General features: G+C 43.7%; 1 protein-coding gene across 1 annotated transcript in view; it reads right to left on the bottom strand.

Moving 5' to 3' along the window:
* SLC6A4 (solute carrier family 6 member 4) overlaps window positions 1–27,653 on the bottom strand; it is a 233,532-nt gene that overhangs the window by 174,157 nt on the left and 31,722 nt on the right. The window contains exon 2 of the mRNA XM_063955956.1: window positions 9,089–9,635. Within this exon, the coding sequence (XP_063812026.1) occupies window positions 9,089–9,533 (445 nt within the window). The 5' untranslated portion in view covers window positions 9,534–9,635. The remainder of the gene's footprint in view (window positions 1–9,088; window positions 9,636–27,653) is intronic.

Genomic DNA, 27,653 nt, shown 5'->3' with positions numbered 1-27,653 from the left:
CTTGGCCATTTCAACAAATTTCAACTGCCTGCATCTTCCTAGTCGACTTTGAATAACAGCAGTCACTTGATTGTTTATAAATAATAAGACCGTTTCTCTGCATTGCACATTTATACAAATAGTATATTAATTAGCTAAACTCGGTCAATAGAGGAGAGCTGGAAGTAAGTAGACTTCTGCAGTACCACATCAAACCTGCAGGTGAGAACCCCTCCTCTAAAACATAGTACATGGGGAAAGAATATTAATGGATCTATGTACTATGTCTTAGAGCAGATGCTCTCAAACTCTGGGGCAGATGTATTCACCTGTAGAAGGCATAAGGAAGTGATAAACCAGTGATATGTGCAAGGTGATAAAGGCACCAGCCAATCAGTTTCAATATGTAAATTAACAGTTAGGATCTGATTGGCTGGTGCCTTTATCACCTTGCACATATCACTGGTTTATCACTTCCTTATGCCTTCTACACGTTAATACATCTGCCCCTCTGTCCTCAAGACCCCACACAATTCACATTTTCCAGGTCACCCAGCAGGTGCACTGTGTATCACCAACTGTCACATTGTACATGAACTGTCTCTGGAAAACATGAACTGTGTGGGGTCCTGAGGACCGAGTCTGAGAACCCCTGCATTACAGTATGTGCAGAGTTCATGTTTTAAATCACTCTTTAACACAGTTATTCCTGAAGAAGTAAGGGACCATGTATCAGAGTTTATCTGTCTTCTCCCCTGGTTTCCCATGGCTGGGGCTCTCATAGAAAACATAATTTGATGGAAAAAAAATAACCAAGTGTTTTTGTTTATCTGTTTGCTTTCTAATGGGATCATTTATAACTGGATGCCTTCTCAACCATATACATTTCACAGGCCAATATTCGTATAAATAACAGATGCTCCTTTTGGGCAATGTACCAAAACCCTCTAGCTGAGATAGGGGCTCCATTAACAGCCATCCTGGCAAAGAGTGAAAAGTAAAGTGTTAGCTTACATTATTACTTTACTGCCAGGATCAGATCCAGCATACCTACTGCGTGTGCCATTATGTCTCTGTGTATGAAGCCAAGTAATTTTATTTCTCCACGAGGCCGGATTAAGGGAAGGGCGAGAGGGGCGGTCATCCCATGACTCCCACACATTAGGCGCACCCACAGAGGGCTGTTTTAAGTGGTACCCCTCAAGCGCTGAGATGTTTAATAACAGCGCTAGCGGCTGGCAGGGGAGGTCGTCCGTCTCCAGTGAGTCCTGCAGGATGGTGAGGTGAAATCATGGTACCACAACAAACCACAACAAACCTGCCAAGAGAGGGACGGCCACCAAAACTCACAGACCGGGCAAGGAGGGCATTAATCAGAAAGGCAGCACAGAGACCAAAGGTAACCCTGTAGGAGCTGCAGAGTTCCACAGCAGAGACTGGTGTATCTGTGAATGTGACCACAATAAGCCGTACACTCCATAGAGCTGGGATTTATGGAAGAGTGGCCAGAAAAAAAGCCATTATGTTAAAAATAGGAAGGCACGTTTCTTTTGAGTTTGTCAAAAGGCATGTGGACGACTCCCCATATGTATGGAGGAAGGTGCTCTGGTCAGATGAGACTAAAATTTAACGAAAATGCTATGTGTGCCGCAAATTCAACACATCCCATCACCCCAAGAACCCCATCCCCACAGTGAAACATGATGGTGGCAGCATCATGGTGTGGGTATGTTTTTCAACAGCAGGGACTGGGAAATTGTTTTGAGTCGAGGGAAAGATGTATGGTGCTAAATACAGGGATATCCTTAACAAAACCTGTTTCAGTCTGCCTGTGATTTGAGACTGGGACGGAGGTTCACCTTCCAGCAGGACAATGACCCGAAGCATACTGCTAAAGCAACACTCGAGTGGTTTAAGGGGAAACATTTAAATGTGTTGGAATGGCCTAGTCAAAGCCCAGGTCGCAATCTAATTGAAAATCTGTGGTCAGACTTGCAGATTGCTGTTCACAAGTGGAAACCATCCAACATGAAGGAGCTGGAGCAGTTTTGCCTTAAGGAATGGGCGCAAATCCCAGTGGCAAGATGTGGCAAGCTCATAGAGACTTATCCAAAGCGACTTGCAGCTGTAATTACTGCACACAGTGGCTCTACAAAGTACTGACTTTAGGGGGGTGCACGCTGAAGTGTTCTGTTATTTTTTCCTATTTGTTGTCTGCTTCACAATAAAAAAAAAACATCTTCAAAGTTGTAGCCATGTTCTGTGAATGAAATGATGCAAACCTTCAAACAATTCAATTTAATTCCAGGTTGTGAGGCAACAAAACATGAAAAATGCAAAGGGGAGTGAATACTTTAGAAAGGCACTGCACATCTTTACATGTATGTTTATATGCGTTTATGCGGCTCCCTCTCTGCACAAGGTAGTCAGCGCGCTGCCACTGTTTGTGAAACTTTCTTTTACACTTCTTAATTGCACTATTTTATTAGAAGATTTCATCTTTGCAAAGAATTGTAATTAATACACAACATATACTTTATGTTATGGACATATTGTAACATGCTAAGGAACAATATATAATATATTTATAACAATAAGCTGCATATTGCTTGTCTAGCTAGTGCGATCAGATAAACCGTTATGACTATAAACTATTTTTTCAGGTAGGCTCATCTGAATACAGTAACATTAAATATGTTATTCTATGGGGCGTGGCCACGGCGGCATCCGGGTAGGCAGCAGGGCTATTAATCCTACATTCCTCCTGGCCCCCTTTCCGGAGCTGTACACCCGCGCACACTGCCTACTTAGTCCTTGGGGCAGCAGCGGGCATCCTTTGGCTGCCTCCTGGGAGCGTCTTCTGGCCGCGCCGGCCGCCGCCCGCACTTCCGGCCTAGGCCGCAGGAGCATCCCCGGCCTCAATTTGGTGACGCCCCCACGGCAAAGACTGGCCAATACACGCTGCCTGGAGGACGCGGCACCCCCCTGCACCCGGTAAAACACCTCTGCAGTTATCCCCTGGTGCCTGGGCTTTCTAATTTGTGGGGGGCGAGGGGAGGCTGTGGGCCCGGTGGCCATTTTGGAGGCAGCTCCCTCTGCTCTCTCCCATATTACACTACACTGTGACTCAGGGGGGATTGTGGGGCTGATTGGAGTATCTGTGGGCGCGCTGCCCTGCTCCCTCATAAACTGCCTCTGTCCATTGTCCTTTTATGCACCCCTGGGTCCTCCTGGCTCACCTCTCCTGATTTACCACTGGCTGTTTTGGGGCATATTTCATACTACATTGCTCGCTCACTGTTGGGCCCTCTGACACTGAATACTTGGGACCTGCGTGCCAACTGAGCCCGATTGGATCCGTGTTGTACCTGGTTGGTGGTTTCAGCTTCACTAATATGGTGAAAGACGGTCAACGTACAGCTGCGGTCAAGTTGGAGAAGTTTGCCCGCCAGTCTACCACCCAGCCGGTGCAGTCATCTCCTAAATCGTCCCCTCCTACCCGCCCTGATCCCCCGGCCGGGGCCGACTTGGGCACGGCTATACAGCCCTCCGCTCCATCTATTCAGCAGGTACTGGAGGCTATAGCGGCTAGCGTACAACGCTTGTCGGACAAAATGGAGAAGGTGCAGTGCGATCTTTATTACGTCAGGATGTCCAACGTATCCGGGAGAGAGTGGGTGAGGCCGAGACGTGGGTTTCCAATCTGGAGGATCTCTGTGGCCCCCTTAAGAAATCCGTGTCTGCAGTCTGTCAGCAAGTCTCAACAATGCAAACCAAGCTTCTAGATATGGAGGGGCGCCTCCATAGAAACAAAGTGCGGTTTGTGGGTCTGCCTGAAAGGGAAGAGGGGGCACATCCTGAGGATTTCTTGGAGTCATGGCTCAAGGAGGCGTATGGTGCAGAATTCTTCACCTCCCAGTTTGCGGTGGAGCGGCCCACAGAGTACCTTTCCGGCCTTTACCTCCAGGCGCTCCACCACAAACTTTCATCGCCAAATTTTTGCACTACAACGACCGGGACTCTGTGTTACGCCTGGGCCGCACAAAGGGCCCCCTGCTTCGGAATGGTGTTCGGGTGTCGGCGTTCCCAGACTTTGCAGCGGACGTCCAGAAAGACCGGGCCCAGTTCCTGCCTATCAAGCGGCGTCTTCGCGACTTGAATCTTCCCTATTCGATGTTGTTTCCCTCTAGATTGCGGGTGGTGGCGGACGGGGAAACCAAGTTCTTCAGTTCTCCACGGGAGGCGGCGGCCTGGCTGGACAGATATGCTCCAGGCATCCGTCAACTTGCTCCGGTCTGATATCCTGTTCTCCCTCCTACATGGGCCTGCAGCATGCAAGTATACTGTATGTCTTGTTTTGGTGGTTCTGGACTTTGTTGCGTAGTGTTATATACACTTAGGATTTCCTTTTGCACTGGGACTTTAGGTCTTTATGCTACGCATTAGTTTGCCGTAGGCACTTGGATCTCCAGGGTTGGGTTTTGTTAGGGATATGTGTATGCCACTGTTTGGGAAGGTATACAGGGAGGGGGGTTGGTATCCGGGAATTTTTTGTTTCTATGTGGTCACTGTTGTTCTTTCTTCAGTTTATTGTTTTCTATATTTCTGGGTTTTTTTTAAGTGAGGTGCTGATGTGTTGTTTTGGCGGACTTGGCTTGTGGCCCGAGGTCTGCGGATGGCACTGTCTCCGGGATAACGCTTTATGTGGGCGGGTGGGGGCGCAGACAATTTTGATTATGGGGTCCTTTATCCACCCTGCGAGGTGTTTATGTGATGTGTCCCTGATGACCACATGGACACCATGCCTGCCTTAAAATTTCTGGCGTGGAATGTCCGGGGTATCAATAATAAAGTAAAGCGATCCCTGGTACTTAAAATGATTAAGAAATACGACCCGGACATTGTTTGTTTGAGTGAGACTCATTTAGAGGGAAATAGACTGCTGTTGCTCCGCAGGCCTTGGGTGGGATGGGCATATCATTCCTCTCACTCCTCCTTTTCCCGAGGGGTGTCAATCATGATAAAAAGAACTGTCCAGTTTGAATTGCTTACGGTAAATACTGACCCTTATGGTAGGTTTGTGTTTCTAGAATGCAAATTGAATTCTCGTAATTTTTTCCTGCTATCAGTATATATCCCTCCACCTTTCTCATACGATGTTTTGCGGAAAGCCACCTCATTTACTGCCTCTTCCCCTCATACCCCTGTTATTTGCTTGGGGGACTTTAATAATGTGTTGGACGTCTCCCTGGATAGGTGTAGGTCCCCTTTGGCTCCCGGGGTAGGGGGTACCCCGTCTAAATTTGCAGACTTTTTGAGTAATGTGCAGTGGGTGGATGCATGGAGGGTTCGACATCCTACACTTAGGCAGTTCTCGTGCTTCTCCGGTACACATGGCTCATTTTCCAGAATCGACCTGGCCCTGGTCTTGCCTGAGCTTCTACCCAGAATTTTAGATGTTCACTATGAGGCGCAGGGGGTGTCTGACCATTCACCCTTGCTGATGTCCCTGGAGGTGGAGTGCCAGAGGGGACAGTCGTATTGGAAGTTACACCCATCCTGGTTAGCTCAGTTGGGCGACTGTTCGGACCTGACAACTAAGTGGGAGGGCTTTTTCGCGGACAATGTGGGCTCGGCCCCGGCTCCTGTCATCTGGGACTCATTTAAAGCTTTTTTACGTGGTACGCTGATTGGTAAAATTGCTGCGCACAAATTGTCAAGCAGGGAGAGGGAGAGATCACTTGAATCCGAGTTTAGGGGCCTCGAGATCCGTTATTTGGCAGAGGGCACCTCTGCACTTAAATCGCAATGGCTGACGGCTCAGGCGGCATGGCCAGATAAAAACGCGCGCTCCCTTTTGTTTCGGGCCACTAATTTGTACATGCAAGCGTATAGACCGGGAAGTTTGTTGGCCCATTTAGTGCACTACGACCGGCCTGGGTCTACGGTTGTGCAGATGTCTGGTCCTGATGGCTCCATTGTAGACAACACCCCAGATATTGCACAGCTGTTCCTTTCGTATTACAGAGATCTGTATGAGTCTCGACTGGCGTGCTCCGCGGCAGACTTAGTGTAGTGTAGTGTACCCCTCTCCAGACTCTCCTCTGAGGCTTGCAATTTTCTGGAGGCACCTCTGACTTTGGAGGAGGTGACCGCGGCAGTGGGTTTGTCCCCCAGTGGTAAGTCTCTGGGTTGTGATGGCATCCCTGCTGAGCTGTGTAAAACGCATATAGAGTTCTTTGGCCCTAAGTTACTTAATATGTTTATGGACACGTTTACTACTAATCAGCTACCTCCCTCAATGTCCGAGGCTGTTATTATAGTGCTACCGAAGCCCGGCAAGGACCCCAGACTCTTGGAGTCCTATAGGCCGATCTCCCTTATCCCCACTGATGCTAAGATCCTGGCAAAAATTCTGGCGGTCCGGCTGAACTCGGTTATTAAGTCCATAATACATCAGGATCAGTCCGGCTTTATGCCGGGCATGTCCACGTCTATTAATTTGCGTAGGTTGTATACCATTCTACAGGTTCCATATGCCTTCCCCTCGGACTCGGTCGTGGTCTCATTGGACGCTGCTAAGGCGTTCGATAGCGTTGAATGGTCCTACCTGTGGGGAGTCATGAAATGCATGGGCTTTGGCCCTAATTTCATACAGTGGATCAGACTGCTATATCAGACTCCGTATGCCAGGATCTTGGTAAATGGTTACATTTCATCTTCCTTTACCCTGTCTCGGGGTACTAGACAGGGATGCCCCCTCTCCCCCGCCCTATTTGCTATAGCCATAGAGCCTCTAGCCTGCCTGATTAGGACAGGCACGGACATTGAGGGAATTGCTACGGGCCCTTGTGTAGACAAAATTGCCCTTTATGCGGACGACCTGCTGCTGTTCCTACGTGATTATGCTGTGGCTATGCCTGTCTTGCTGCAGGTCATTGAGGAATTCTGCGGCTTTTCTGGTCTCCGCATCAACTGGCCCAAGTCATTTATTATGCCCGTCATTGGCTCTCCTCCCCAGATTCCGAAGCTCTCCTTGCCGCTATGCTGGACAGATCAATTTAAATATCTTGGAATTCATGTTACAATTGACCCTTCTGATTTCATACCCCTGAATCTAGACCCACTGACGCAACTGATTATACGCAAGTCGAGAGCGTGGTGTAAGCTTCCACTGACAGTGACTGGCAGGGTTAGTCTCATTAAAATTATAATTCTGCCCAAGCTATTATATATTGTTTTACAATCCCTGGTACATATCTTCCCGGCGTTCTTTAGGAAATGAAACAGTATATTGTCATCCCTGATCTGGGCCAGCAAACGGCCTAGGATAAAGCTGAACACCCTCACTAGGCTAAAAGATGATGGAAGTCTAGCCCTTCCCAATTTCCAAATGTACTATTATGCGTCTCAGTTATCACACCTTGGCTCCTGGATACAGGGCGGGGATACCGGCACTTTACAATGGGCGTTTATCCAGTGCTACTAACCGGGCCTCTCTCCGGTGCAGGTTTTGTTGAGTGGGAATGTTTCTCGCTATTCTCCCCCTATTGTCTTCCAGGCCATGAAGATATGGCCGGCTTTGAAAAGCCTGCTCGGGTTTGATGGATTGGACCCGGACACTCCCCTCTGGCACTCTCCTTCTTTACCTGAGCTCGGAGCTCTTGAGGGCGGGGTGGTGTGGGTTCCATACTCCATAGTCTCCATATCCCAATTATACAGTGATGGTACATTGAAGTCATTTCAGCAATTAAAAGAGGAATTAGGTTTACCTAATTCTTACTTTTTTAGGTTCCTGCAGCTCCGACATGCCCTGCAATCACAATTCCGGACTCGCCCCATAAAGACCTTTTTAAGCTCGCTGGGACGGGTTAAGGTGATTTCTTTTACCTACTTGTACCTATTAAAAACACTTCACGCAGACCCTCTTTCGGGACTCCGTGGGCGCTGGGAGGGTGATTTGGGCCCCATTGGCGAGGAGGATTGGGAGCTTGCCCTGGAATACCCAAGTGTGGTGACCGATTTCAACAAATACAGCTCTTTATCTTGCATAGATCCTATATGACACCGGCTCGATTGACCAGGTTTGGGGCTGGCAATGCAGCTATCTGCCCTAAATGCAGGACCGCTGGGGGATCCTTTTGGCACCTGGTGTGGGAGTGTCCTTCCATTCAGGTGTTTTGGTCTGGGGTCGATTCTGGAACACACGGAGATGCCTGGGAATGTGTTGACTCCGAGATTTTGTATACTGGGAATGGGGGTCCTGCCTCGGGGTCCAAGTGGGAAGGCCTTTATGCTCGTAGTATTTGTGCCCTAGCCAAAGTGTGCATCACACGGACATGGATGGCCACACGTTGCCCTTCTATATCGGCATTTAAGGCTCTGGTCAATGACACTCTCCTTAAAGACCGCTATATATACATGAAAAATAATGCCATGTCTAAATATGAGAAAATATGGTCCCCTTGGATTAATTCTGTATACTCCTCCCCCGCCCTTGCGCTATGAGAAGCATTGCGCCATGATAGCAGTGTGCGTTATGGGTTCATGCAATACCAGGCTGTGATATTACTCGCCACTCTATACACCTCACATTTTATTTTATTTTATCGTATTACTGCCTCTTGTTGTTTTTTCTTTCTCTTCCTTTTCTTTTTTCTGTTTTTTATTTTTTTATTAGTGTTTTAGGAGTTTATGTAGGCTATGTTACGGTCTACTAGGTGGAGTTGTTACTGCTAAATAATTGGGGAGAAAAATTAAAAATGTCTATTATGTGTTCTATAAACTGTTCACGGACATTAGTTCTTCCTTGCATCGTGAGCTTGGTAACAATACGGGAGCAAGTGTACATGTGATGTACTGTATCCTGTACCTGGGGTTAACACGTGCTCTAAACTGTTGTAATGCTTATCCTGTACTACCTGATTTCTCATGTTTAATGATATGTCTTTATTACTGATCCTTTTTCGAATAAAAACACTCTATTTAAAAAAAAAATATATGTTATTCTATGAGAAAAGTAATATCCGACTTTCTTTATTGATACCTTATTATGATCTTATTATTCACAATGTTTACAACATAGGCACTAATGAAAAAGAATACTGACCTCCTCCGTTCTGGTAACAGATATAAGGAAACCGCCACACATTGCCCAGGTCCACTGCATAACCAATAACAGATAGGAGAAAGTCTATTTTTTTGCTCCAAGTCTCTCTCTCCCCTAGATCTGTCTGCAAATGCTGCACTTCTGACCCGCAGGAAGGGATGGCAGTGAGGGTAGGGGCTGAACCATCATCTATGCCGTTTCTGGTGCCATTGCAGGGGGCATCAGGACTCTGAACAGCTAAGTACTTATTGGACATATGCCCCAAGTCTGCCCTCTCTCCTGGACTGGGGTGAACCTTGTTAAGCTCTTCAGACAAACGTAGGGAGGGTTTGCAGTTCCTCGACAGCTGGCCATCCTTTTTGCATTCTGACCGGGCTCTACAAGTCAGGGGCTCTTTTTCAGATCCCAAGGATGGGCTCTCAGTGCAGTTTGGTTTTCTTTCCATCCTCTTGGTTATGTATAAATTTAGCTGAAGCCCATTGGCACTCTGTAGGAGTTGTGTAGTCTGAGTGATGTTAGCGCAGTGTGTACTCTTCCAGTGCTGGTCCTGCAACCACAGAAAGTATAGCATGAGTAGAGAAGCAGCAATAATGAGCATTTCTACTTAAAAAATTCCGCCCTGTATGTACAACACTATCATTTTACAAGAGATTATAGTTGCTGTAAGCTAATGGCTCTTGTAGCTCTGGTTGCTTTTTTGGATTGGCAGGATGTCCATGTGAGATTAATACTAAACAGAATAAGAAGATATTGGAGATGTGAAATTATGGGTGAAGCCTCATAGACACCCGAGTAGTAGACCAGAATTATCCCTGAATAATAAGTGGTTACTTGTCTGTCACACTGTAGTTGAACTGTTTTCATTACTAGTCCATGAGAAGACTGTAACAAGAGGTCCTCTTGACTTCCCATTCCTTTATCCGGTCTACACTCACCAATGTGATATCTCTAATTTCATCAATTCCCATTCCCTCTCTTTGACCACAATCTTCTTACCTTTAACCTGTCCTTCACCCTTTCCCCACCTCTTCCACCCAAGGTTACCATCACCAAATGTAACCTTGAGGCAATTCAAGATGATTTCTCCTCCTTACTCAGCTCAGTTTTGGTCCCTCTTACCACTTTCTCCTACCTTAGCCATGTAATTCCCCCCTCTACAATAGCACTGTAAGTTGTCCTGAATTATTTTACCCCAACTGTCACTAATAACCATTCCAATGTATGCCTCAACAGTGGCATGCACCAGATACCTGCAAATGTGTTCCAGAACAACAGAGCGACACTGGAGGAAATCCTCTGCCCATCTGGACTTTGTCCACTTCATATTCATGTTCTCCCCCTGTAACACCACTTTATCACTTTGCAAACAATCTTATTTCAAAACCTTTAACTCATCTCAGTCCTCCAAACCCCAGCATCTCTTCGCTACCCTTCGCTACATGTATGTTTATATGTGCTTTACGCCCCCCCATAAGCACTAGGTGGTCAGCTCAGGGGCTGCAGCCGCGGCTTCTCCTGGCTGTCCTCATACTACTCTCACCAATATCTCTTCTCATAAATCTACCTCTCCCCATTTCCTGCTTCCTGTTGCTATCCATCAAGGTTCTCTTCTTTTCTCTCTTTATGCTTCTTCCCTACGGTAGCTCATCAGCTCTTATGGACTCCAGTCCAATGTCATCTCTATTTTCTTAAGCTTAATATGACTAAGAATCATCGTTTCAAGCCCCCCCCAACTCTCCTTCTGTTTATGCTGTTGAAGAGTTGTCCTAAACTCCGCTCTCTCCTGCAAACCTCACATTCAGGCTCTCTCCCTTTATTATCGCTTCCACTTTTGCAATAGCTCTAGCATTAGACCCTTTCTTATCCAGGAGACAACAAAGACCTTGTGTGGAGTAGGAGCTGGAAGCCACATAGCTTCCACACCCCGTTCCTCTCCCCTATGTATTGCTGCCATCTGAGGTTACAATTAGAGATTTCTTTTTTTCTGATAAAAGGACATTTTCCAATACCCCAAAGAGCCACTGTATTACTTTCAGTTAATTAATCTGCTCTAGACATAATGTATAGAGTACATCAAGTTTAGATACTCAATTGACTATTCAGACATTGCCAAAGTGTACTGAACCATCTAGTTTAGGGACACAGACAGTGGGACTTGACCACTGGCTACAAGACTCTTCAATTACCTCCAACTTTAACAATTTCTGGACTTCATACCACATTGCATCTCTTACTGCTCCGGGAACTCTAAGGTTTTCGTCTGACAGTGGCCCGTAGTTCTGTGATGATATCATGAACAATTTCATTTGTTCTGCATGGTCTAGTAGAGAATACATCTGAACTGCAATATGTAGGACCTTACCCTTGTTTTTTTTATCTGCTGTAAAGTCAATATCTATACTACAAATGATTCATGAAAAGCTATACTCACATCCCTATATAGATTCTAGCAAGTTAATATAGATTTTCTCTGTGTTCTTATTATCTGGTTGTTTTAGTTTATAGTGTGTGTAATATTATACCTGAGTGTACAAGTGCTCACAACAGCGGTTTAAAAAAAAAGTGAGCACCTTTGTGTGCTCTCATTGTACACAGTAGTCCCAAAACAAATCCTGCGTTGTCCTTAACTACATATCAAAGACATTAAGGATGGATTTTATGATTCCATTTCTCTGTTTTAAATGTGCAGTCACGCGCCTTTGTGAATACTGTAGCCCTGTGTAAATGGAAGGTGCGGAATGGCGCGGTGCCGCTGAGTGACTTCACCATTTTGGGCCCCCAGATTGGTCCAAATCTGGTTATGCTCCCTCCCCTCAGCTCCCCAGACCCTATCCACCTTCAAGGCTTATTAACCCCTTTATTGCTCAGCCTTTTTTTGCACTTCTGGGATTCCAACAACATTGGTAATTATCTGTACAGTACCCACATAAATGATACCTTGTGTTTTTCCTTGAGAAGACAGAGAATCTATTGAGAATATCATTAGATTTATATATCTCCTCACAAAACAAAATCAACCTATCCAAAATGACTAAAGAAGTATGTTTTTTAAATTATTTTGATTATGTTGGTAATAGATTGAGATAAAACTCCCGTCATACAGGAAGATCATCTTTCTGACACATGACTGATCTGTCTGTTTGATGGGGAGTCCTGTATATCTACTGTCAGATCCTAACACCAATAATGCATCTGTACGGCATGCTGTAAGATTTCTCATGCTCAACAGAGCGATAATTGGTGCTCGGCCGCATCCATACACTTTAATCATTACCCAATTATTGGCTAGTCAGACCAATAGTTGCACAGTGTATGGCTGTCTTTAGTCTTTTTTGCATTGGCATTCAAGGCAGTTCTTCTGATAGTCAAACCAGTCCTAGTGGATTATCAGACCAGATATCCATATACTATTGCTGAAACCTAAGTAAATCAATATGGATAGTTACTGTATAAAAATTCACATGTGGCCAAGCACAGATATCCCGGATTAGTGCATTGCAAATAACATTTACAGTAGCAAAAAGAAACAGCTATAAAAGCAACATAAAATATTTTAAGACATTGCAGGCTTCTTATGCACAAATCCACTTCTTACTCTGCTGTGTAACAAAAGGGTGTAACGGGAACCGATCAGGATACCGACGGTAGGGATTCCAGCAGTCAGAATAGTGACGCCGGAATCCCAACGCCATTCGGATTGCTGACAACGTTGTAACATCTATGAACACAACAAAATAGCAGCAGGACAGTAACTACATACTAAAGCAGATTAAAGTCAGTGTCTGAACCAGTCATAAATTTAGATCACTTACTGATAAACATAGCAAGCCTCACAATAGCTAATAGCTGTAACTGCAAAAACATCTTCCTGAGTGTTTTACAGTATACTTCAGGCCCCTTACCCCAACAGAATATGACCTCTAGTACAGTACAGATTAAAAATTAACCCTGCGCTTGGATGATTAAAAAGCAGCTTCCTATAAGGGTGACACAATTATTATATAAAAAAGAATAAGGAGCGCTAGTTATGTTGAATTAATTGTATGAAAACACCTGTTAAAATTGAGAGCGCTAATTATGTTGAATTAAATGTATGCAAACACCTGTGAAAAAAAGGAAGTAAATTAGTAAATGTTTACAGTACTTTTAAGTGCTTGTGCAGGAGTCCGTTTGTGGGTTCCGTTAATTGCCGGCTTTATGTCCCACACTGCGGCGGTGGTCCGGGGCTAGCTCACTGACTTTCCCTGACACTGCCTACCTTGAAGTAGAGATTGTCAGGCTTTAGGTCTTTCTCCGCTCGGCTGGTTCCCGCAAGGTGCTTCTTCGTTCTCTCACGTACAGTACCTATCCACCACAGGTCACACCTGTACCAGTGAGTGTGAATGTGGGTGGTCTGGTCTCAATTCTGTGGTAAATCTTCTTTAATGAGAGTTAAGGTAAACATTTCTTAACACACTGCCTTTTATGTTAATCTTTATAACCCCCAACTACATATGTAGTAGCTGTGTTTATTGTACTGTAGCAAATAAATGTCAGGTTTTATCATAGTTTACCTTATTTAAACATTATATTGATTTTCATGGGTAAAAAATCAAATATAGGATGGAAATTTCATGATCCTATTTGCTCTAATGCAATGTGGCTTTGTAACTCTATACTGGAATCTCCCTGTGTCTTATTGCATTACTGTATAAATCAGTTACTGTGATTCATACTGCTCGACAACATGAGGAGGCAGATAGTAATTGCCAATAGGCCTTGTCAGTTCTCCCTTATTGCTCTTGTGTGGTACATACCCTTAATGCCTTCCAGGCAAATGGAATATACTACCCTATCCATGTTTAGCCTCAGCAGCTCATGTAGGAAGAGTAAACCGAAGCGAGAGAGAGAGAGAGAGAGAGAGAGAGAGAGAGAGAGAGGTGACAAGGGTTGTGCCTTTTCTCTCAGGAAAGTGATGCTGAGACCCCACTCACTGTCACACCAGTGTTTATACTGGAGATAATCATTTGCATCATCTGCATCTTGTGTAAAAGGAAATGACAAGCTTACCTTTAGAAGCATCAGTCTATAATATTAAGAAATATAAATGCAGGTAAAATAATGCTATAAAGCAAGGGTCAAGGGAACAGGGCTGTTTTAACAGCATGGTAGGCCCTGGTAAAAGCAATGTACTTTTCAATGTAGTCCCTGGGAAAAAATGAATGAATGAATGAATGAATGAATGAATGAATGAATGGATGGCAGGGATTTATTGAACCTGTCGTTAAACATGTACATATGCTTTTATCTGCTTTTTTCAATTATTACTCACACCCATCAAGCACAAAGTTATTGTTTTTCAGGGGCTTGCATTTTCAGCTTGGCTTGAATGGATATAGGTACATACCCTCCAACTGTACCTTTTTAATAGGTACAGAACCTTTTTTTTAATGGTCTATACCGATTGTTGGCTCTCCAAACTTACATTGAAAGTATAGCAAAAGGGATGTGACCACGCCCCCTTTACCCATGGCCATGCCCCCTTTTTCTCATTTGTACCGATATTTATGTGTAGTATGTTGGAGGGTATGTAGGTATGGCTGGTTGTCATCGTGGTAGGTGGATCCCACGCTGAGAGTGTCCTTACTATAGTGGCATCAGTCCTGGCTGGCAATGCCATCATCATCATCAGCATGGATTTTGCTCCATGGGTTAAGCACTCACAACTAATATGACTCAAGGCAGGTGTATCTGCATCCGCTTCCACTTCTACGCTGTACATAAGATTGTACATAAGGTGTGTGAAATGCATTTACTCTGCTATGCTAAACCTCCCCTTCCCTTCAGGCTTCTAACTCTCTAAGCCAGGGATGAGGAACCTTTTTTCTGCCAAGGGTCATTTGGATTTTTTCAGCATCAGTTGCGGGACATTTTTGAAGTGTCCCCCCCCCAACTTGCAATGCTCTCCTAGGAAAGTAGGCGTGGCCTTACACATAATGCCCACATTAGTGCTCCTTACACAGAATTGCCCCAGTAAAGCCCACAGTAGTACCAGTTACGCATAATGCCCCAGTATAGTGCCAGTAAGACATAGTGCCCCAGTATAATGCCAGTTACACATAATGCCCCAGTACAGTGCCAGTTACATATAAAGTCCCCAGTAGTGCCAGTTACACATAATAGACACAGACTGGGAATGAATACAGCCCAGTGTAAGTGTAATGATCAGTTCATTGGTGCCATTCATGCAATCAACATCAAGAGCACTGTATTATTTAAAAAGTTACAGAGAGAAACCCTTCTCCACAGAGGCTTGGGAGAGTGGCATCACAGCACAGCCATTCTTCCCACCAGCCTGCAGCCAGAAGAACAGATCTCCGCTGAGATCTCTCTCCAAAGCTGCCACAACCATGGAGCCGTCTGCAACACACTGCATCATGGGATATGTAGTTCTCTCACACTGTACACTGTATACAGTGCACAGTGTGAGAAAACAACATCTCCCATTCTCCCATGATGGTGAGCGTGGCAGGGCAGCCATCGGGGGGGGGGGGGGGGGGGGGGACTGCAGGGACTGGAGTCCCGGGCCCTTACAGAGAGGGGAGCCCACTCTTGGCTCCTACCTCCAATGCCTGAAGAGCTTCACCAGGCTGCGCAACAACAGCGGACTGATGACACTTCTTAAAACAAGCCTTCCCTGTGCATTTCCTCTCCATGAATAATTCCTGCAGGTCCGCAATGATTCCACCTGTATGTAACGTCACAATGTGTGACATCACATTGGAGTAGAGTGGTGCAGTAGAATCTTTTTTTTTGTGTAGAGGGCCCTGTCTATTTTGTCAGTCCCGGGCCCCGCAATTTGTGATGGCAGCCCTGGTGCGTGGCGCACGGCTATGCACTTTGTGGCTATCTTGGAAGGGCCCTGGGCCGGACCAAAAGCTTATCCGGGCCGCATAAGACCCACGGGCCGGTTCTTCACCACTCCTGCTCTAAATGTAGAGAAGCACGAGCCTCAATGAATGATTTTTGTGTACGTGGATACGAATGAAACTTAGGGGGTAATTCAGATCTACGATCATTTACTTAGACATGCGGGGGGACGCCCAGCACAGGGCTAGTCCGCCCCACATGTCTGGCTCTGCCCCCCCATCCTCCCCCCCCCACCCACAAGGGTTGCTTTTGCACCTGCCGAGTAGCTCCCTGCCTGCGCAGCTCCTGCACGCTGGCAGGGGGCTCCCCGCTGTGTCCAATGTCGCAGTGGCTGGGTGTGACATCTCTCAGCCACCACGGCCCACCCCCGCAACGGTCCGGACCCACCTGCATTGTACGGACTGCGCCCTGCCAGCGGCGTTCTATGCCGTTGGCACGCCCCCTCCCGCCCCGTGACCGCCTCTGCCTGTCAATCAGGAAGAGGCGATCGAAGCCCAGAGATGCTGTTAGCATCTCACTAGGCTCCCGCACACTCAGTGCGCCCGCCACAAAGGGATTCAGACTGCGATCGCTGTCGCTGCAGCGATCCAATCTGAATTATCCCCTTAGTCTAAGAACAACAGAAAAATAATGTAAAAATAACTCTAACTTGTAGATTGTGTATACTGTTCCTTTAGGACAGTCTTTGTAATAATGTTAGCTTACCTGTATTTAAAATTAAATTAGCTACTTTTATTATCAACACGGTTTTCTAAGGCCACTAACAATTTCCTAGCAGGCTCTGTAAACAGCAAAGGTTCAGACTCACAGTAACGTTTGCAATTGACAGTGACGGGACTGGGATTCCCGAGTTACAGTTCTGGATTTACTGGCTAGCTGTGTAAACATTGTGATCGTAGGCAGGCAGTTAAAAAAAAATTAATAAATATATACACCTATAAAACTCCGAAACCATAGTGTGTCAGTCTCCTTACCATGTGCACACAAAAGGAACACCTAAATAAATGTACACCGCAACACTATAAATAGTATGTTTCCAACAGAGAAGTGATATAGGTAGAAATAGCTTCTGCTTCTCAAATTAGAAGAAATCCAAGTTTCTATATGGGGATTTATCATCACTCTACAAACATAAATATGATGCATGGTCCTCTATGGAACTCAACACCTCACAATAGTTATACAGAAATGAGAACATTTTAGTATTAGAAATAAAAACAGAAAGTTGCCTTTTTAGTGTTAATTTTGACCTGTGTAAGGACTTTTTCTTGCAAGCATTCGCATTAATTTTGATATTGCCTGCAGGGTTCAGAATCATAAGAATTAACGTTTGCCAATGTAAAATTAATGTTATTGGAAGAGCTCATTAAGAACATAGGCCCTCATTCCGAGTTGATCGCTCGCAAGGCGAATTTAGCAGAGTTACACACGCTAAGCCGCCGCCTACTGGGAGTGAATCTTAGCTTCTTAAAATTGCGACCGATGTATTCGCAATATTGCGATTACAAACTACTTAGCAGTTTCAGAGTAGCTTCAGACTTACTCGGCATCTGCGATCAGTTCAGTGCTTGTCGTTACTGGTTTGACGTCATAAACACACCCAGCGTTCGCCCAGACACTCCTCCGTTTCTCCGGCCACTCCTGCGTTTTTTCCGGAAACGGTAGCATTTTTAACCACACGCCCCTGAAACGCCGTGTTTCCGCCCAGTAACACCCATTTCCTGTCAATCACATTACGATCGCCGGAGCGAAGAAAAAGCCGTGAGTAAAAATACTATCTTCATTGTTAAATTACTTGGCGCAGTCGCAGTGCGAATATTGCGCATGCGTACTAAGCGGAATTTCACTGCGATGCGATGAAATATACCGAGCGAACGACTCGGAATGAGGGCCATAGTACGTGCACTGTGCTATGGGGCAGCTTTGAGAAAACACTTGTAACGACAAAGTACATGTCTTTGTGTTGCCTTTTTTCCACCTCACATGTGTACAAGCCCTGAGACTCTCTGTTTAAAGGAGAAACCCTTCACGTCAATGTCATTAATTCTCTGATCCTCATTGAACTGCTTCCTATTAGGTTCCTCAAAGCAATGTCTTTATATCCCCCAGGCAGCGCATGAGTTTAGGTCCTGTTGACTAACCAAATTACTGAACTGCAATTCAATTGGATATGTTGAGATCTAAAGCAGAAGTTACATTAAGGGCTTGTTTAAAAATATCTTACATATGTCATTTCACATAAATAAAAACATAAAATACAGACATTACTGCAGATGAAATAGGTTAAGGCAAGAAAGCAGCAGCTACTAAAACATACCCTGAGTTCATAGAAAGTTTCATAGAAAACCGTTTCCCAATAGGTTATGGTGGGCTGCTTATAATGCAAATCTATGGGGGTCAGTTTTACATGTGATTTTAGATTTGACTGAAATCAGAAATCATTGCTTCAATAATACTTTCAAATTCATGAAATAATACAACAGACAGCTCTGATTCTTGTTTGTCTACTAAATAAAGTAGGTTTGGTATGTAATATCGACGCGCGGTCGCCGGCGGGATGCCGAACGCATCCCAAAAAGCTTACAATTGAGACTGCATGTGTCCTACCTTTTCAACTAGCACTGTAAATACGGTATGTTGGCGAGTGGCTGAAGTACAGTAGATGTACAGCTTGGACTTTACCAAGACAATTATCTGTATTATAAAAATAACAGAAATTTGAGAATAGCAATTCCATATAACAGATTTTATTAAAACGGTAATATGAAAACGGTGGGCAAATAGCACTGTGGACTGCAGCTTGTTACTATATAAAGTTGTAAGATCCATTAATTATTGAATGCTCCTTGTATTAGTCGACATACTCTTGTGCTGACAGCCAGCCAGGTAGAGTGACCTATTGTCTACCACACTGCCACCTATTGGTGTCTGGGTCCTTACACCAACCCCAAAGGGAAAACGTCTTCCTCATCACAGCATAAAAAAACCTCATCACATGGGCTGCTGCTTTACTCCACTGACAAATGACAAAGATCTGTTGTCTTGACCTTTGCCCAGCAGATTACACTTGCTCAAGATCTTCCCTGGGGTACCAACCACAACACTTATGTCACATAAGCAATGTCTGGCCTTGTCTGTTCTTTTTATCTGCTGACTGAATCAGCATTGGGCTTCTGTCAAATCAGCTGGAGCATACAGAGCACATCTCCAAAGATGATAGTTTGATCCCCCATGGTGGTCAAATCTATGATATCTTTATATAGGATAAATACTGATACACATATGGTTTGGTTGAATATAAAAGTTTAACTTTTAATAATAAAATATATAAGACATTGAATATCACAGTTAAAACAATTGTTTAAAATATATATCATGAACACATTACAAACATGGGCAGATGTACTAATCCTTGGAGTAAGATAAAGTTGCTAGAGATAAAGTACCAGCCAATCGGCTCCTGTCATTTTTCAAACACAACCTGTAACATGGCAGTTAGGAGCTGATTGGCTGGAACTTTAGCTCACTCCAAGGCTTAGTATAACTCCCCCTATATAATGTCAAGAAATATAAATGAAATCCCTATATTAAAAGTGCCAAAAGGTAATTGTAGAGGGGATAGTCGTTGTAGGTACTACAGGCAGTCTCTTATGTGCACATAAATGGTGGTTATCCAGACATTAACTAATCTTTAGGATGGATGTTGCCAGCCTGTAGCAATGTAAAAGTCAGTGCAGTCGGTGAGTAGCAAGAAAGTCTGGTGCAGAGCTGACTGTGAACATTTACTAAAAGAAAGTATCCACAGGTGTAACTTGTCCGGATATAAGGTAGGGCTTGTTCCAATAAGTCCAATATTGTTACTTTTGCTTAACGAACCCGTTGTGGAAGTAACTTGCTTTTCTTCAGAAGCATGTGATATTGTTGCACATCGCATAAGATTTCTTTAGAACCTTGTGGATAATTACAGCTCCCCTTAAATTAAAATGCCTTAAACAACTGAGGGCAGTTCAGACAAAGACATATTCAAATATTCTTCTGTCTGGTCAAACAAAATGTATGATCTAAATTGGTACTGTGTAATAATAAGAACATGTAGTTTTGCCTGATGTTCACAAATCTTAGCACAATCTCCTGTAATATACTTTGTTCTTCCTATTAGGGGAATGTTTCAGTATGAACAGCTTTATGTTCTTGTTGTATAGGGTGTTGTAATAGGATTACAAGAAATATTTAATGAAACACTCACCTTAGCACTTGAAGACAAGGAGAAAATGATGCGGACCCTTTGTATACTCAAAAATGCCCTCCCTCACTCTACTCTTCATTGAGTTGAGAGGCCATCTCCTACATTTTCTTTTTTTTTTGCTATGCAATGTTATTTTCTGCACATGAATTAATGTCACAGAATCAACTCTTAGGAAGGTGAAACCATAATAAATATTATAGTTGTTATGAAATAACTTGACTATGTATTCTATATTTGAAGCAATGTATATTTGAAGCAAAGTACTGTATGTTTTTTCAGTGTGAGAGTCGAATGCTTATATGTCAGGAGGGAATGTGTTTGATGAATGATGGAATGATTCTGGTGGAGATGGCGTTGGTGGATTCTGGGGCAGATCTATCAAAGCTTGGAGAGAGATACAGTGGAGCAAGTACCAACCAATCAGCTCCTTACTGCCAAAAACAGTCTATAACATAACAGGTGGTTTGTATTTTATTTCTCTCCCAGCTTTAATAAATCTGCCCCTAATTATAGGAGAAGGTGTTTGAGGAGCAATGGAGATGGGTAGAGACTTGGCAATGATGAATCCGGACAGAAGGAGTTGGAGGAGCGATGGAAATGGTGTTGGTGGAGGGACTTGGCATTAATGGATCAGGAGAGAAGGTACTGGAGGAGCGATGTAAATGGTGTTGTTGTAGGGACTTGACATTGATGGATCAGGAGAGAAGGAGTTGGAGGAGCGATGGAAATGGTGTTGGTGGGGGGGGCTTGGCATTGTTTGACCAGGAGGTAAGGTGTTGGAGGACTGATATGGTGTTGATGAAGGGAATTAGTTTTGGTGAAGCAATAAAGATGTTGTTGGAGAATATCCTGATTCCTTTGATGTGTAACTGATAAATAGTCAGTTTGAAATGTTAAGTTGACAACCTGGAAACCTTTATCAATATCTTTCTATATTTATCTATACTGATATCTAGATATATAGGCTATATAGAAGTCCACCTTACAGTCCTACGTGAATGCTTAACAAAAAGAGAACACATCAGGGAGGAAATAATCTTTGATTTACTTGCAGGCTCTTCTGCTGCTGCACATAACACATTATTAAAATGCTGGTAATGTTAATTTTCCATAAATGTTTAGTGTGTATAAGTCATTCTACACTTAGAACCTCATTAACCTGCATATTTCTACAGTAAGTATCAGTGAGGGCTGCTGGAGCACAAACTATGGTGGTACAGATATTGATCTCAAAGCACCAATCTGGGCAAAATACTGTAAGTATGTGGATAGTAGGCAAGAAGTGTGCAGATGGGGAGGACCCAGAGGGTAGATGGATTTAACTGAGGAGTTTTCAGGCTCTTTTATGTGTTAATGCCAAAAACCGGGATCCTTATTTACAGTGTATACTGTACTTTTCTTAAAACTACCTACAAAAGCTGCATGTATTTAGAAGTGAATAATAAGTAAGCAATAGAACAATGGTTTGTATTAGCTCCAGTATTTTTCACCTGTCTTCTAGAGGGGTGTGGTATGGAGGGTTGACAGTAACTAGGTCGACCACTATTGGTCGACAGTAACTAGGTCGACAGGGTCTCTAGGTCGACAGGGTCTAGGTCAATAGGTCAAAGGTCGACATGCGTTTTTTATGTTTTTTTGCGTGTCGTTTTCTCCATACAGTACCGGGAACCCCAATTAGTGCACTGTGTCCCCTCACATGGCTCGCTTCGCTCGCCATGCTTCGGGCAAGGTGCCTTGCTCTGCTACCACTGCGCTCGGCACAGGTTACTATTCCCAATTGTAGTCCGCGTGGATCGATAAGTATGAAAAAGTTTAAAAAAAGGAGAAAATAATTGAAAAACTCATGTCGACCTTTTGACTTGTCAACCTAGAACATGTCGACCTAGAGACCCTGTCGACCTAGAAACCCTTCTAGAGAGTAAGAAGAGGGAACATGTGAAACAGTCCCTCACTCCAAAAGTGAAGTAGAGAATACAAATAAATGCAGTTGTTTGAATGGTCCAGTTAAAGTTTGGACCAGTGAAAAAGGTAGTTATGTCCTATTGATGATGATGATGATGATGATAATAATATTTTTATTTATATAGCGCTCTTTCTCCAAATAGGACTGAAGGCGTTTATATCTCTTGAACTTCTGCTAATTGGGGAATGTATTTCAAATAAAGTGAACCATGTATATTTCCCTAAGTAAGTGCTATATGTCACTGAGCGATGTAGTCACGTTACCGGCGGTCGTTATCCCGGCGGTTAGAATACAGACACTTGAATCCTGACTGCTAGAAATGCTGACAGTCAGCATGCCGACTTACAGGGACTATTCCCACTCATGGGTGTCCACGACACGCATAGAGTGGAAATAGAACCTGTGGCGAGTGCAGCGAGCCACCAAGCCCGCTGCATGGTGAGCAGAGCGAGCCCACAAGGGGCTTCGTTCCGCTCTCCCCACCGGCATTCTGGCGGCTGGGATCCCGCCGTCGGTATGCTGACTGCCGGGATCCCGGCAGCTGGCATCCCATACCCAACCCGTCACAGAGAGCTGGCATGTGGGTATCTGACAAAACTTTGCTTCTGAGACTTAGTAGAGAAATTAAGAGCAGTAGTGCTTCCCAGACAGAGGCCACATGCTCCAAATTGACATGTAAATTGGTTTGGATAACATGGTAAGGTAATTCCTGTTCTTGCATATGAAGAAAATACGTCAGATTAATGTCTACTGATTGAATTACAGGAAAGGACAGTCATATGAATTCTCTCTTCAATAGCAAATCTACAGACGAGAGAGACAAAAAGAGCAGCTAAATTATAATGTCTATTATTCGGCAAATTAAAGCAGCATTAACCAGTGTCTGCCGCAACTTTATACCACAAATTGGGGTCTGGCACTACTCAATTTGCAAAGTGGTAATTATGAGAATCTTGTTGACTAATAAAGATTATAAAATGCATAAGGAACTTTTATAAAATCCTATTACAGTTATTAATTGACTATATTGGATGTGGCCTTGTTTACCTTTTCATAGTAACTTACTTAAGGGGCAAGTACTTAAAAATGTGTTGGTTTGTAAATAAGTGCTGTGATACAAGGCGTGCTTTGTCCTCAGTGACAGCAAGAAAATAACAAAAAATACTATTAGAATCCCTAAAAATGATAACAACTGAACAGTAGAACATATTATTCCTCTGTTAGAAAGGAGGCCTGTGTTGCATAAATAAACTTATTACCTTTCCCCCCTTTTTCATTGTACAATCAATATGTTATTATAGGTGTGGGAGGCTTCAAGTTGATATAGTTGACAGTTCTGATATTTTATAGCACTTTATTTGCCATATCGAATCGCCACAAAAGATGTTTTAGCCAGATTATTTAATGCTTAGCATTGCGGTGTAGATTGGGGTATTTGAATAATGGAGCAGTAGAGACTGTTTGAGTAAAGGCACAATAAAGAATGTTTTGACTAATTATTTTAGAGAGGGCCAAAGTTTGTCTTCCCTGCAAATATTTCTTCTGCAGATGACTTAGACTTGTAATTGTGTACATCTGTATATGCCATTTCCCCATTATATTTCTTCTTGAATCTTTAATTTAACTATATTGTGGGGGGTTTCTGATATTTAATTAATGGGCCACATTTATGTTACATTTTAGTGCTTATTTTGTAAATAAGGAGATATTCATTCAGTGTTCAACAGCTGGAGAAAGAGACCAGTTGGATCTTGACATGTTGGCGCTAACAAAAATAAAGTTTTAATTTTTCCATCATTATACTGAGTGCTGTCCTATTACTTTACCATTTTTCCCCTTGAGCAGCAGATTGTTCATATTTAACTAGGAGTGCCCTATATACTGCTGAAAATGGAGTGAGGTACCACGCAGACTCCATGTTGTTCCTCCAGGGAAGCTAAATTCTTTAGAACAAGATGGCCTCTGACCTAAAAACTGTGCATGTGTGGCGCTATCTAGTCACTATGTTAGAGCGCAACAGTGGGAGACAGTAATCTTCCACTTAGCTCCGGTGAGACCTTCGATTACCTACTGTAACAAGCGTTTCCAGAGAATCTTGCCCTGGTACCCGCAAGCTGTATACACTGAGTAATACTGAGCAAACTGTATAATACCCTGCTCCGCTCTATGATCATAGTGTGCAACAGTGAGTACAGCAGTACACTGTGTAACATTAATAAACCACTCCAATAGTTAAGTAACTGGGCTGTTCATAGTTGTAAGGCATCCATGGCTTTGTACAGAAGCTCTGCTATATTCTTAAGCCTGTACACACATATTTTCAACATATATCTCAACATATAAATATGAAAAACACCAACATATAAATCTGAACACAAACACACACACACACACACACACACACACACACACACACACACACACACACACACACACACACAATGACAACAAGGTGCACATGGTGTGATATTGTTAAACTATTGACACCTATCTCCCAGGTAATAATAAATATAAGACCTACAAAAGGAATACATCATAAGTGTAAAACTTTACTGAAAAGTAACAATTTAAAATGATCTGCTCACAATAATAATAATAATAATAATAATAATAATAATAATCAATCAATCAGGCTTATCTGAACAGATGCTCCAATGCATAAAGATGGTGAAATCAGGTTCCAAGGGATCATTCACCAATCACATTCCAACAGTTCAACATTCCCTCATAACGTCACATGGAAGGCTGCTGAATTTAAAGCGGCACTTAAATTATTAAATACAAAACCAGGCGGGTTTTGTAGTTAATTTTTTTGCCAATTTAAATCTAGCAGCCTAAACTACCGACGCGACAACCTCAACAAGCACACTTTGACCCTTATTGTTTTCAAAATAGATATCTATTCAGTATAATGTCCTACTAAACTTATGTTGTGCAAATCTTTACACCTCACAGGAGAACAGATCAAACTATTATCTGCAGAATGCACAGAAAGGCTAGACCCCAAATCACAAATTAAGTCATTTAATGTTTAAGATAAATACACAGAGGGCCTGATGATGTACACAGTCTGCACACCAAGCCAATGTTCACGTAGTTCAGAGATTTTTTGCAGCTGCACAACGAGCACACACTTCTGAATTCTTCTATGGCGTGTTACACACATAGGTGCCTGTTGCAAATGGTACAGACGGTATAAAAAATGGGGCAGAAAAGTGATGGTCACTCTTGGGCGTTGAAACTGGTCCATCTCTTGGGTGTGTAATGGGAGTATCGTGGTTGTGTCAGTGAAAGCGGCGGTGTTCCCAGACACACTTCTGCAGACATAGGAAGCAAGAGTCAATGGTGTGTAGATGGTGGCGTCTAATGAAACACTGGCAGTACTACTGTATGCTGAAAGTGGACGTCTCAGGCTTTGACATTCAGACCCATGGGAAGGCCTAATAGTAGCATTTGCACATATATGCATAGCTGCTGCAACAGAAGCAAGAGTGAACACCGCTGTGTCCATCTATGAATGTGCTACATTTTGTGGACTTCACCAATATTCAATATAAATATTAATTCATTATAAGTCAGACATCAATGGGCTGTTTATTGTGGGAAAAAAACCAAGAACATATAAAGCTGAGCGATATCTGGTGCAGCAGACAGTATTCTGAAGAATATATATATGAAATCTATACTTAGTTGAGTGTTATTTTGAGACCCATTTTTGTGCAGTTATTCTTGCCATTGAGTCCTATACTCACTGCCAGCGATAAGCTAATAGAACAATTTGTTGCTATGTACCCTGGGAAGAAACAATCAGAGCTCAAAGAACTGGAACCAGAGTAGACAACTGTTGGAAAATGTGTGTACTGTTGGCGATAGTATTTACCCGTGTTTTTCCCTAGTGGAAAAGGGTCCTCCTGCAAATTCCCGGATCAAGTGATCCGGGAATCCTACCCGGGTAACTTGCCGGGTTGAACACGTGTTCAACCCGGTAAGCAGTGTAGTGTGAACGGGAGCCGCGTCGAGGCGACACAGCTCCCGTTCACAGTGTATGGGAGGACGGCGCTGGGAGATCATGTGATCTCCCAGTGCCGCCCCTGCTGCGTCACTAGCAGCGTCACCAACCCGGCTTTGTGCCGCCCCTGCTGCGTCACTAGCAGCGTCACCAACCCGGCAATATGCCGGGTTGGTGAGCGCTGTATGAAGGGGGGCTGTAGCACAGGTCGCAGCCGTGTCAGGCGACACGGCTGCGACCCGTGCTATAGTGGAAAAGGGGTATAAGAAATCTATTTCCAGGAACTGGAGATATCGTCAGTCAAGCAATCTGCCCTCCCACTAGAAAATGATAAATATTAAGCCCACTCCACTATCCACCCCTCCCCTGCGTATTAAACACCCCCTACCACCCTGGAAGCCATGTTCTGGGGCCCCTTCATTCAGCCCAATGCCCCTTCTACAATATAGACAGGGAATTCCTAGGCATGCTAATGGTTTGGGAGTGTGCTGCTGGGATATTAAGTTAGCGTTAGAAGTTGCTGCCTCTCACTCCCACAAGGTAAGAAGTGGAGGGAGTTGTGGATTTACATAAGAAAATTAATCTCCCAAACAGCACTTAATAATGATTTTAAGCAACCGAATGCTTAACAGGTAGGAGCAAAGATGTTTTAAGACATGAGGGAGGCCAGGTGCCGGTCTTTACTATATTATGCTCATTTGCCATATTTCCGGCAATATCTTTGGAAATAAGGTGCTAGCACCATATTTCCGGTGATTTCAATGGTTAAATAATTGCAATGGGTGCCCATGATTCAGTTACCCATGCACACTGCACATCCTGCACACATTATAGTTACGCCAATGCCTAGGATGCTGTCAAACAACCTTGCAAAAAAAAACAGAGAACTAAAAATATATACAGAACAACGCTTAAGCTTCAGGAAAATCTAAAGAAACTTACTGAGATAGTAGACACTAAAAACGGTTTACTATAATAGGCAAATAGGAATTTCAATGGTAAAGATGACTGCGCTCTAAAGGCTGCCCTTTATTGCAATTACCAAATAAGTGTCCCTCCTGAACACTTGAATTATAAATGGGCAAAAAAAGATCAGTATTTGCTGAAAAAGGCGCCACACCAGTTAGATCAGAATAATGTAAGATACATTCCTTTATATGCAGAATGTCCTCATAATCCTCCTGTCCTCTATCCTTAGGCCGTCAACTCTGCACCAAAGATGCTGTAGATTGTGGATCTTCCCGATCTCACCAGATCATAAGTCAGCAGTGGAATGTGGTGGAACACATAGAACAACCAGCCGGAAGTCCCAAGGCCAGAAATGACCCAATCGTGTGCATCGGCTCCAGGCGGTGTTCACACACTAGAGCTCCAACGATGCAGGTGGAGGAGCCGCAGGTGTCAAAGGCAGGGTACCCCAGGAAAGACCCTGCTGGTG

Source organism: Pseudophryne corroboree, chromosome 2, assembly GCF_028390025.1.
Source record: "Pseudophryne corroboree isolate aPseCor3 chromosome 2, aPseCor3.hap2, whole genome shotgun sequence".
Lineage (NCBI taxonomy): Eukaryota > Metazoa > Chordata > Amphibia > Anura > Myobatrachidae > Pseudophryne > Pseudophryne corroboree.
The sequence above is the reverse complement of the archived record's forward strand: the minus strand, read 5'-3'. Positions and strand labels throughout refer to the sequence as shown.